Source organism: Amblyraja radiata, chromosome 7 (genome assembly GCF_010909765.2).
Source record: "Amblyraja radiata isolate CabotCenter1 chromosome 7, sAmbRad1.1.pri, whole genome shotgun sequence".
NCBI classification, from domain to species: Eukaryota; Metazoa; Chordata; class Chondrichthyes; order Rajiformes; family Rajidae; genus Amblyraja; species Amblyraja radiata.
Genome location: NC_045962.1, coordinates 75,017,272 through 75,029,815, shown reverse-complemented (window position 1 = coordinate 75,029,815; position 12,544 = coordinate 75,017,272). Strand labels below are relative to the sequence as shown.

The following is a 12,544-nucleotide window of genomic DNA, read 5'->3' as shown; positions in this document are numbered from 1 at the left end:
TTAAACCTGACACTATTTAGATATGCAGTTTTATGTCATACCATGGAAGGGAGCTCCCCTAATACATGCTCACGTTGGACAGGGTTTGTGCCTGGAATTGGGTCAAGACTTCTGAAGGTATTCAAGCACAGAAGTTCATAAGTGATAGGAGCAGAATTAGGCCATTCAGCCCATCAAGTACACCGCCATTCAATCATGGCTGATCTATCTCTCCCATACTGCCTTCTCCCCATAACCACTGTCACCTGTACTAAACAAGAATCTATCTATCTCTGCCTTAAAAATATCCATTGATGGCCTCCACAGCCTTTTGTGGCAATGAATTCCACCGATTCATCACCCTTTTTTTCCTCGTCTCCTTCCTAAAGAAATGTCCTTTCATTCTGAGGCTATGACCTCTGGTCCTAGATTCTCCCACTAGAGGAAACATCCTCTCCACATCCACTCTATCCAGGCCTTTCACGGGAAAGGCTGTAGAATGAATAGCCCTTGATCCTATCAAAAAGACGTGGGCTTTTACCATGGCATTTCCAGCCATTCCTTTGGTGACACTTTAATTGGGAAGGTATGGCTGCAGTTACTGGGATCAAGGGATATCAAATTGAACGCCCCAGGATCAGACAAAAAGTCAAATAAGGTGAGAGGAGAACTAACAAAGTCTCCTCACACTTAAATTAAATCAATGTTGTTAGCCTGCAGCTGCTGTAGACCGAGGCGTTTTGCTTCTGCCTCAGGGACAGACCCCAGAGACAGACCCCAACCTCATTTAGACATGGATAGTGGGCCATCATACTGCTTCCTTGAATGCACCCCTCAATTCTTTGAAGGAACGGACATTAGATTTCTGAAATAAGATCACAAAATGTTGCAAATATTAAGCTGGTCAGGAGAGCTAAAGTTGTGTCAGCTTCATGTTCCGGTGGCAGAGTGGTAGAGTTACTGCCTCACAGCGCTAGAGACACGGGTTCGCACCTGACTACGGGTGCTGTCCGTACTGAGTTTGTACGATCTCCACTTGATCTGTGTGGGTTTGTAGGTTAATTGGCTTAGTATATAATTGTAAATTGTCCCCAGTGTGTAAGATAGCGTTGGTGTGTGGGGATTGGTGCGGTCTCGGTGGGACAAAGGGCCAGTTTCTGCGCTGCATCTCTCAACTAAACTAAACTAAAAAATCTTTGAGGAACTTGTAATCCGATTGAATGGAGTGTCTCTTAATTGTTTTGTGTTTTACACGTGTCGAAGAATGCAAAACTAACCCACTGTGAGTCTTTACTAACCAACTAACAGTGTTTCTTCCTCTTCTTCCACTGCCTACACTTGTTTGTCGCCTCTCATCTTCTTTCCTTCCTCACTGTGCCTTCCTAAGGACAGTCGGTACTAAGGTGAGCAAAGCAAAAGTTACCCAAGCCACTGTAAACTGTCTTTCCTTTTGACTGAACAACACTTGGTCTTGATAATCAGACACCCTATTGGGAGTGCCTCACTTCTATAGTGCATCACCTAAAGTCTTCTTCTTTCATGTGGCGTGCACAGCCTAAAGTTGTAGGACAACTTGTTCTATTTGATCGTCCATTTGTGCACGTCGAGTTGATTGCATTAGTCGAAACAGGGCGGACCACGTGAAGGTTGCAATCTTCCACCCCATCACCTGAAGTAAACTGGTAAAATAATTACCACGATTAAATCCAGTCATTATAAGAGTAAACAGCATAGAATGCTTTGGGGGAGAGGGAGGTGATCCATTGCACTTGTGCTGCACCTTTGAGAGACTGCATGTTGAGAGTTCATTATTATGATTAACTATTTGTCCGATTTTATGAACTTCCTGTTCCCTTTTGATTAATAATGCATTGTTTGGTGACAGCTAATGTTGCCCTTAACCTTGCTGTCAGTAGGTACACAAAACTGCCTTAGGCAATTTGGCCTGGGCGACACTATGATGTAGCGAGCATAGCTGCTGCCACACAGTTCCAATAACTTCAGACCATGTCTATGTTTAGTTTCCACGTTCTCCCTGTAACTGCGTGGGCTTCCTCTGGGTGCTCCAATTTCTTCCCACATCCCAAAAACTGGTGGGTCAGTGGGTTAATTGAACGCCGTAATATACTGCTCAAGTGTAGGCGAGTGGTAGACTGTGTGGGTTGATGGGAATGTGGGTTAAGTGGGTTGAAGGGAAAATTGGTCAGGAGACGGGAAGAGACTGGCACTGATTTGATGCACTGAATTAGCTTCCATTTATGTGGTAAGGAAGTTCGGTAATTGCTCCCACTACGGTAAACGTGCATCAGGACTCTGCTTGGCCTCACCTGGGGTTAAGATCTTTCCCTCGTGGCGAATCGTGATAATTTGCGCTGAACTCCTTTGTTTAAAAAAAACATGGAATAAAACTTGGAATGCTTAACAGCTTTAAATTAAATCAGAGCATCTCATGGTCCTTATGAAAATATTTTGATATGAAGGTTGGAAAGGGAGTCGGAATTTAAGAGGAATGACCTGACATAGGAAGACTGGAATGTACAACTTGATCCCTGCTCGAATGGATGAGACCCAGCAGAGTGGGGTAATTTCTCAAAGAAGCACAGGAGGACGAAATGGAAGCGAAGAAGGTTTATGAAGGAGTAGAAGGGGTAATTAGGTGAAGGTGAAGGGGAATCGGAGGGTTTTTTTGTGGATGTAGTAATGCCAGCACAGTTCAGGTGGACTGAAGGCCCTTTTCTGACAATCATTTCCTCAAGTTCATAGGTTCTATAGACAATAGACAATAGGTGCCCGAGTAGGCCATTTGGCCCCTCGAGCCAGCACCGCCTTTCAATAGGATCATGGCTGATCATCCACAATCAGTACCCCGTTTCTGCCTTCTCCCCGTATCCCCTGACTCTGCTATATTTAAGAGCCCCATCTAGCTCTCTCTTGAAAGTATCTAGAGAACCGGCCTCCACCGCCCTCTTGGAGCAGAATACATAGAAACATAGAAAATAGGTGCAGGAGGAGGCCATTCGGTCCTTTGAGCCAGCACCGCCATTCATTGTGATCATGGCTGATCATCCCAAATCAATAACCCGTGCCTGCCTTCTCCCCATATCCCTTGATTCCATTAGCCCCTAGAGTTCTATCTAACTCTCTCTTAAATCCATCCAGTAATTTGGCCTCCACTGCCCTCTGTGGCAGGGAATTCCACAAATTCACCACTCTCTGGGTGAAAACGTTTTTTCTCACCTCAGTCTTAAATGACCTCTGGACTCGCCCAACATTGGAAACATTTTTCCTGCATCTAGCTTGTCCAGTCCTTTTATAATTTTATATGTTTCTATAACATACCCCCTCATCCTTCTAAACACCAGTGAATGCAAGCCTAGTCTTTTTAATTTTTCCTCATATGACAATCCTGCCATCCCAGGGATCAATCTCATGAACCTATGCTGCACTGCCTCAATCACAAGGATGTCCTTCATCAAATTAGGCCCATCAAGTCTACTCCGTAATTCGGCCCATCAAGTCTGCTCCTAATTCAGTCATGGCTGATCCATCTTTCCCTCTCAACCCCATTCTCCTGCCCCTGCCTTCTCCCCATAACCCTTGACACCCTTACTATCAAGAAATTGTTAATCTCCCCCTTAATAAATATCCATTGACTTGGCATCCACAGCCGTCTGTGGCAGTGAATTCACCACCCTCTGACTATAGAAGTTCCTTCTCACCTTCTTTCTAAAGATATGATGGCCTCAAGAAGAGTAAACTTGTAGAATTCATGGCAGAATATCATGACTGAACCATAGTTGTTCAGTATTATTTCCTTGATTGCACCAGTGTGTTCACTTCAAGCCTTCCTCTCTTGAGGTACAACTCAGATTGCCATTGCAGAGGTCACTTCAGGAGACCTTAGTTCTCTGACCTTCCCCCTTCAACCTTATTCCCACTAGACCCTGAGACTAAACCAAGGGTCAGAGCCATGGGCAGCCATGGAAAAGTACACACACCCCACATACCAGTTCTTGACCTCCAACGAAAATTCCAAGCTTGGACACACCGATGACAGTATTAATGAGTAGCATAAGGTTTCTTTAATGAGTGGCTAAACAGCATCCCCCTCCTGTAGATAGACACAAAATGCTGGAGTAACTCAGCGGGGCAGGCAGCATCTCTGGAGAGAAGGAATGGGTGACGTTTTGGGTCGTGACATCACCCATTCCTGTCTGCCTGTCCCGCTGAGTTACTCCAGCATCTTGTGTCCATCTTCGGTTTAAACCAGCATCTGCAGTTCCTTCCAACCCCTCCTGCAGAGTGTGGGAGATCAGGCAAGCTCCTGGTGTCCCTGGTGACTACACCTCTATGGGAAGTGTGCCCAGATGTAGCTCTTGACTACCATTCATATGGCATCTGAAGAAGGGTCTTGTCCCGAAACGTCACCCATTCCTTCTCTCCAGAGATGCTTTTTGTATCTATCTTCCATTCATATGGCATGGACAGGTTTGATCAAAAGGGCCCAATTCTGTGCCATACAGTGATATGATTCTACTGATATCTAGGGTTAGCACTCATTGTTCTTAATTATTGGTGTTATTATTAGATTATCCATTTCACATTTCCCTCACTAGTTTTGCCTTGGACTTTAATAAAAAATCTCACATACCATTGGCATCATTCCTACTTGCTCGAGAATCCAATTGTGATCGAGGACATTTGCTAACATAATTCCCTCCTCACCCTGTTCCTACACAAAAGCTCCTGTTTCCCTTGAATTGAGATCAGTCATTTGGTGTTTTAAAGTTGAAAACGACACCTTTCCCTGACACTGTTATTCTTCCACCTGGTCATTAAGGTGCTGTCTTTATACAACTAATTTCTTCATGGCTCTAGTGGGGTTGGCTCTGAATTTGTCTTTATGTAGAACCAAACTTTAAAAGTGCAGTCCAACATGAATTTGCTTCCACATTGCAAGTTTTGTTTGTGTGACCAGCAATGAATTTCTACCATTCTATCTCTGAGCCAGGGAGGCTAGAAAGGTATGAAAGAATAACGAAAGTGAACACAGTTGCTCTACTACATACAGCTAAACTTCATATTAATACTGCAAACAGAAGAGTTTGGAAATAATTGCATTGTTTTCTCTGGAACGTCAGAGGTTGAAGGGAGACCAGATAGAAGTATATAAAATTGTGAGGGATATAGATAGGGTAGACAGCCAGAACCTTTCCCCCCCAGGATAGAAAGGCTTGGATGGAGTGGATGTGAAGAGGATATTTCCATTCTTGGGAGAGTCTAGGACCAAAGGTCATAGACTCAGAATTAAAGGGCGTTCTTTTGGGAAGGAGATGAGGAGAAATTTCTTTAGACAGAGGGTGGTGAATCTGTGGAATTCTTTGCTACAGAAGGCTGTGGAGGCCAAGTCAGTGATTATTTTTAAGGCAGAGATCGATAGATTTTTGATTAGTACATGTTATGGGGAGAAGGCAGGGGAATGGCGGAAGAGATAGATCAGCCATGATTGAATTAGGAGGAAGAGATAGATCAGCCATGATTGAATGGCGGAGTAGACTTGATGGGCTGAATGGCCTAATTCTACTCCTACTCATTATGACCTAATATCAAAGACTAGAGGGCATAGCGTGCTTGTGCGAGGGGCTAAGTTTAAAGGAGATGTGTGGGGCAAGTTTTTTTACGCAACTGGTGGTGGTGCACAGAACACACTGCCAGGGGTGGTGGTGGAGGCAGATACGCTAGGAGCTTTTAGATATGATAGAGGCTTTTAGATAGGTACATAGGTACATGGATGTGCAGAGAATGGGAGGATGGATTATGTGGTAGTTGAGGCCAGTTCATTGGCTATCGATGGCTGTCGGAAGGGAGAGTGGACACTGGCGCGGTTTAGCTGCTGCTGCTCTCTCTTCACATTGTGTTTTTGATTTTTTTTGTCTTTGGGTCGAATTCTGTCTTTAATTTGTGTATTGGTGATGTCTTTATTATTTATTTTACTCCGATTATATGTTTTTTAACTCTTGTTAAATTCTGTAAGGTGTCCTTGAGACTTTTGAAAGGCGCCCACAAATAAAATGTATTATTATTATTATTATTATATTTAAGAGGGAGTTAGATGTGGCCCTTGTGGCTAAAGGGATCAGGGGGTATGGAGAGAAGGCAGGTACAGGATACTGAGTTGGATGATCAGCCATGATCATATTGAATGGCGGTGCAGGCTCGAAGGGCCGAATGGCCTACTCCTGCACCTAATTTCTATGTGCAGGCAGATAATTAGTCTTGGCATCACGTTTGGCACAGACAATGTGGGCAAAAGGGCCTTATCTGGTAAAAATACCGATACAAAGTGCTGGAGTAACTTGGCAGGTTTGGGCAGCATCCCCTGGAGAAGGTGACAAATCAGGGTGGCACCCTTTTTCCTTGTTACTGTGATGTACTGTTCTATGTGATCTTTACAATGTTGCTCACGGGTGCTGATGGGATTCCCTTTGTCCACCTCAGATGTATCAGTCCAGTCCTGGTGGCCAATCTTCATGCAGCAGTGAGCCATCGCCACTTGGCAGCACCAACAACAATGACAGTGGAGTAGAAATGAACATCAACAGTGGAGGTAGCCTGGGAGATTTGACCGCATTAGATGATTCCCCAATTGTGGACTCCACCGTTTCCTCCGGAACTTCAACAATCGGCCTTCAGATGAGAAAGCACATGACAGCCTCCCAAAGACTTGAGCAACTAAAGAAAGAAAAATTGAAGCAGGTCAGAGATATTCCTTCATGGGCAAACCCAGTGCCATCAGTCAAAATCACCAAGCTTCCTCTCATCCCCTTGAATGGTAAGTTGAGTTCCTGGTCTTGGCTGGGCAGTAGAAACTTAAGCACTATTTAAAACAAAAGGACTAATATTCCATTTAAATGGGGAAAATAAGCTTTTGTACAGTTAGACCATTCATCCCAGCTCGTGAATGTCCTAATTCTATATTGTCAAATCTATTTCCACGTCCTAAAGATCCTTTCGCCCTCATGAACTTTTCTAGTTTCAGGTTTGAACTAGCAGTTCAGTGCTGACCTACCATCTACCTCTTTGTTGACCCTCGGACTATCCTTGATCGGCTACTCCTAGTTGGCTTTACCTTGCACTAAACATTATTCCATTCGCATGTATCTATGCACTGCAAATGGTTCGATTGTAATCATGTATTGTCTTTCTGCTGACTGGATAGCAGGCAACAAAAACTTTTCACTGTACCTCAGTGTACATGACAATACACTAAACGGAATTAAAACTAAACTGAATTAGAGGTTTACTGAGCAGAAACAGTGTGCAAACAGGCCCTTCAACCCAACTTGCCCATGCCAATCAACAGGTGCCTTCTACACAAGTCCCACCATAACCAAACCAAAGTCCAAAACAATCCAATCCATGTACCTGCATTGGGCAGCAGGGTGGAACAGCGGTAGAGTTGCTGCCTTACAGCGCCAGAGAGCCGGGTTCGATTCTGACTGTGGATGCCGTCGGCAGGCAGTCTGTACGTTCTCCCCACGACTGCGTGGATTTTCCCTGGCTGCTCCAGTTCCTTCCCATTGTCCAAAGACGTGCAGGTTTGTAGGTTAATTGACTTTGGTAAAAATTGTAAGTTGTCCCTAGTGTGTAGGATGGTGCCAGTGTATGGGGATCGTTGGTTGGCGTGGACTCGGTGAGCTGAAGGGCCTGTTTCTGCGCTGCATCTTTAACCAAAACTAAACCTGTGCAAATTATGATAAGTAAACATCAAGATTCAACCGAGTTGTATGCAAAACAAAGCATTTCACTGTGGCTAGATACGTGACAATAAATTATAATTGAATCCTTGATAATACCTGCTTCAACTACTTCCTCTAGCAAACTTCATGTGTGCATATTTTTTTTTTCAGGAACTTCACTGGAGAATTCAGGTACTGGTGGTTCTACTGTTGTCTTGCCTAACCCCAGAATAATGGAACTGTCCAGCAGTGATATCACGGTGCTGAATCAGCTGAACGATCGCCGGGACAGCACCAGCAGCACCATCAGTTCAGCGTACACGTTGAGCCGAAGATCGTCTGGCATCTCCCCTTACTTTTCCAGTCGGCGATCCAGCGAGGCTTCCCACATTGGGGGTCGGCTGAATAACATCAGCTCTGCTGACTCTTACGACCCTATCTCCACTGATTTGTCGCGGAGGTCCAGCGAGGTCAGTTACTGCGGAGGCTTGCTCAATCTCACGCCGGTCGAGCAGTACCGGCTGAAGGCTAAGTATGCCGCCGCGACCGGTGGACCTCCGCCAACGCCGCTGCCCAACATGGACCGAATGAAGGCCAGAGCATCTCTCCTGGGCGAGGGCCTCAATTCGATGTTCTCCCCGTTCCCTCCCCCCGCTTCCCAGAGACGATGCAGTGACGGCGTCCCGCGCGGATACGGGCCCATGGCGCTGCGACCCCACGAAGTGGGCGGCAACGGCGCCCGGCGAGCGAGCGATCCAGTGAGGAGGACGGCGGCCATGGAGCCGATGTCCCTCTCAAGAGTTCAGCGCTTCAACAGCATGAACAGCATGAACCCGCTACCGCTGCCGCCGGCCATGGACAGGCGGCACTTCGGCCTTCAGAACGGCGCCCGCTCCGACGGGAGCCTCCACCGGTGCGCCTACTCCCCACGGCCGCCGAGCATCAGCGAGAACATTGCCATGGAGACGGTTGGGGCGGACATTGAGACCCAGGCCGTCGACGATGACCTCATGCTCCCCGATGATGTGGTGCAGTACATCAACTCTCAGGAAAATCGGCTGGCCCAGGATAGCAACGTACTAGGCTTTGCCGGCCAAATGCAGGGTTTCCAGGACAACGTGAGCATGCAGAGTCAGAATGTGTACGCCCAGCGAGCGATGGCAATGGTGGACGGCAACATGAACCAGTCCGCTTCGATGATGGCCCCGTGCCAGATGAGTCCGGGGAGTCAACCGTGTCAGGGGTCAACTAACATGAACAAGAACAGCATGCCGGTTCAATGGAATGAAGTTAGCTCAGGTACCGTCGATGTCATCCCCGACCAGTCCAAGCAGCAGCAGTTCCCGCGATCAAACTTGGCCGTGGTTCAGCAAAAGCAGATGTTCGACCAATACCAGAATCTCAACCCTGCTCAAGCCGCCGTGACAATGAACCAGAATGAAATGACTCTGGTGCAGCAGGGTTTATTGCAGAGGAGCGTTGGCATGAATGGACAAAAAGTGAACTATATGCAGCAGCCTCAGCAGATGAGCTTGTGTCAGAATGCTAATCTGCCTCTCAGCCCACCGCAAGCCTACAACCAGCCTAGCCAAGTGCTTAGTCCCAACATGGCAAGCAGGACCCTGGGTCAAACATCGTGCAGCAATATGACTGTGAATAATATGATGGGTTCACCTGCGCAACCTGGTACTCAAGACTTTAAGCAGGTAGCAATGAATCAAAACAAGGACCAAGCCCTCAAAAGCTACATTGCAGCTGAGCAGGTCCATGCACCAATTCATCAGCAGATGGCACCAGCAAATGAGGTATCTATGGCGATGAATGGGTGCCATGGGAGAAGAGAAGTAGGCCAGGGTATGCATCTTGCAGGCCAGCAGAATTATGTCCAGGCTGGCCGAGCTCCCGACTGTGCCACCTTTGCGGCCCATGGCGTCTTAAGCCAAGCTAATTCCCACGTCAGCCCGAGTCAGCAGAATGTCAGCCAACAGGGACAGAATGTCATGAATTCTGTTGGGCACAACTTAAGCCGTGGAATGATGCAGCCCCATCCAGCACAGAGGCCAAATCCATCAGCCAGACCGCATGGTTTGATTAATTCTTTGAACATGCAACCACAGGGTTATTTGCAAAGACCACTTCAAATGAATGGGATGGGCCCCAGTCGTGGGCACTCTGAAGCAAGCCAAAGGCAACCTAATAACAATCAACTGTCCATGCAGTCACAGCAGTGTAATAATGATGGTCCAAACAGCAACCTGATGTTTTATTCTGGTCAAATCCACATGTACGAACAAAATGGCAACTTCAGTGGACAAATGGACTGCGCTGTTCAGCAGCAACAACACATGTCAAATGTCAAAGCTGCAACCATATCTTCACCGGGCACCAACCAGGTATCAAGTACTGTAAACTCTCATAGTCTAGACCAAGCGCAGATAGATTTTGATGCTATTATGGATGATGGTGACCATTCCAGCCTGATGTCGGGTACCCTCAGCCCCGGCCTTCTGCAGAACCTCTCCCACAATTCCTCCCGTCTCACCACCCCCCGGAATTCTCTGACTCTGCAGCCCATTCCAGCCGGATTGACTAATATGGCAATAGGAGACATGAGCTCTATGTTGACTACTTTGGCCGAGGAAAATAAATTTCTTAATATGATGTCTTAAGCGTTCAAGAACAGGAATGAACATTGTGGAATTTCCAAATCCAGTCAACTTCAAAGCAAAAATGTCTACAACAGATTCTTTTGAAACATTAACATTCCTAAGGAAAGCAATGTTTTTTTTAAATAGACTTTGTATTTTAATGTATAAATAAAAACCTTTATTCTGCAATGTACGTTCTGCAAGGGAATCTGGACATTTTACAAAGGCTTATATATTTGTGAATAGGGATTTTCTGCTGTGATTTGATGAGATAGCCAATCCACTGATATGTTACATCAAGAGATGTGTTATTTGAACTGGGACTCTTGGCTTGTTTTAATTTTGTGGTAAAGCACTGATAATGTACACTAGACCAAACAGACAAGGGCACAAACCAAAATTGCCCATTTCTTTCCTGTAAATAGTAGATGTGTGCTTCCTTGTATTTCATTAATGTGAACACTTAAAGCGTGCCATCAGATTGATTCAGCGCCACTGAAAATTGTTCCAGGTCGGCTGAGGTAAAGAACAATAGGTACATTGACAAGTGCCATCAAAGCCATATTGTATACCACTTCCTTCTCAGAGATTAGCTCTTAATATTCTGCATTGGGCCAAAGTGTCATTATAAAATCCCAGACTGAATAGTTTGTGAAACCTGATCATTGTAAATGATACAGCACCGAAGAGCTAAGAATGCCCATATTATAGCATCAAGAAGTGCCTTACTATGTCATGTTATTTTTGAATAGTGAAGGCATCCTTTCAGTTTCAGCCATTTTGGGAACATCGTCCAGCAATTTGCTTGTAATATGGCAGTGCTATTGGTCCAATAGTAGTTAACATGCAGTGGTTTAATGAAAATAGTTTCTTTATGTGTGAGGATTATTGTGAAAGATATGCAACGTCTTTTCAATATATATGAACGGAAATGTGTTCTTTGTCGTGCGTTCTTAGTGCATAAAGCATCTCATGTAAAGAAATTTCAAACATCGGACAACTATTCCAGTCTGTAAATACACGTTAAAACTGTGTTTTGAATAAGAGCGCCAAGCTATTTTTGATCAACATTATAGCCAGGACATTCCCTGTAACCAATTGCTTTCAAAACATGGAATAGATCCAGCGATCAAAATGTATATACACTTTTTGTACAATAACAAACTTTTCTTTAATAAAAACAATGTTGAATGTACACCATTTTACTTCTTAAAAAACTTTGTAAAGTGTGGAGAGGGTATTGTTTGCTGAACAAGCAAAATGGTCAATATTTGAGTAAAATAGTTCAGTGAGAGTTTCCACCTCACTGCAATTGATGGGTCTCTGCATCAATGGGTTTCTGGTTGATAAGGGTGGCACAGTGGCGCAGCTGGTAGAGCTGCTGCCACACAGCACCAAATGTTCACACTCATTCTGACCTCCTTATGTGGAGTTAGAACGTTCTCCCTGTGACCGCATGGGTTTCCTCCAGGTGCTCCGGTTTACTCCCACGTCCCATGCGAGTTAGTAGGTTAATGTCTTTGATAAGTTGCCCCAAGTGTGTCGGGAGTGGGTGTGAAATTGGGAATAACAAAGAACGAGTGTGAATGGTCGGCCTGGACTCGGTGGGACGAAGGGCTTGTTTCCATGGTGTATTTTTCAATTAACCAATTATACCTTTTTTAGACAGAATTTTACATAGATGAGGGTTTCAGTAGAGCAGCTCCCTAAAAGGAAATTCTTTCAAAGGTGTATGTAGATGGGAGATGGGGGGGGGTTAACTTAAGATTATTAATAATTAATGTAATCAGAGTAACTAGTAGAGCTACTGTATTACAGTGCCAGAGACCTGGGTTTATTTCTGCCCTCGGGTGTTATCTATGTGGAGTTTGCATGTTCTCTCTGTGACTACCTGGGTTTCCTCCTACATCCCAAAAGACGAGCAAATTGGTGGATTAATTGTTCAATTGTTGCTAGTGTGTCGGTGAGTGGTTGAAACTGGACGGAATTGACGAGAATGTGCAAAGAATAATGAAACATGAGAGGATGAGTGTAAATGGGTGTTTGAAGATTGGTGCAGCCTCAGTGGGCCAAAGGCCCTGTTTCCTTACTCTATCTCACTGTGACTCAATGACTCTAACAAATGCCACTTCTTTAAAAGTCTATCCAATTAGTGCTTATTCTCTGTCCTTTCCCATT

The 12,544-nt window shown here is 45.2% G+C and overlaps 1 protein-coding gene across 6 annotated transcripts in view; it reads left to right on the top strand.

The window, feature by feature from the left end:
* gli2 (GLI family zinc finger 2) overlaps positions 1-11,561 on the top strand; it is a 447,759-nt gene extending 436,198 nt beyond the window's left edge. For all 6 annotated transcript variants that reach the window (XM_033024822.1, XM_033024823.1, XM_033024826.1 and 3 more), the window contains 2 exons: positions 6,478-6,811; positions 7,890-11,561. In XM_033024822.1, the coding sequence (XP_032880713.1) occupies positions 6,478-6,811; positions 7,890-10,387 (2,832 nt within the window). In that variant the 3' untranslated portion in view covers positions 10,388-11,561. The remainder of the gene's footprint in view (positions 1-6,477; positions 6,812-7,889) is intronic.
* Positions 11,562-12,544: the final 983 nt, after the last annotated feature.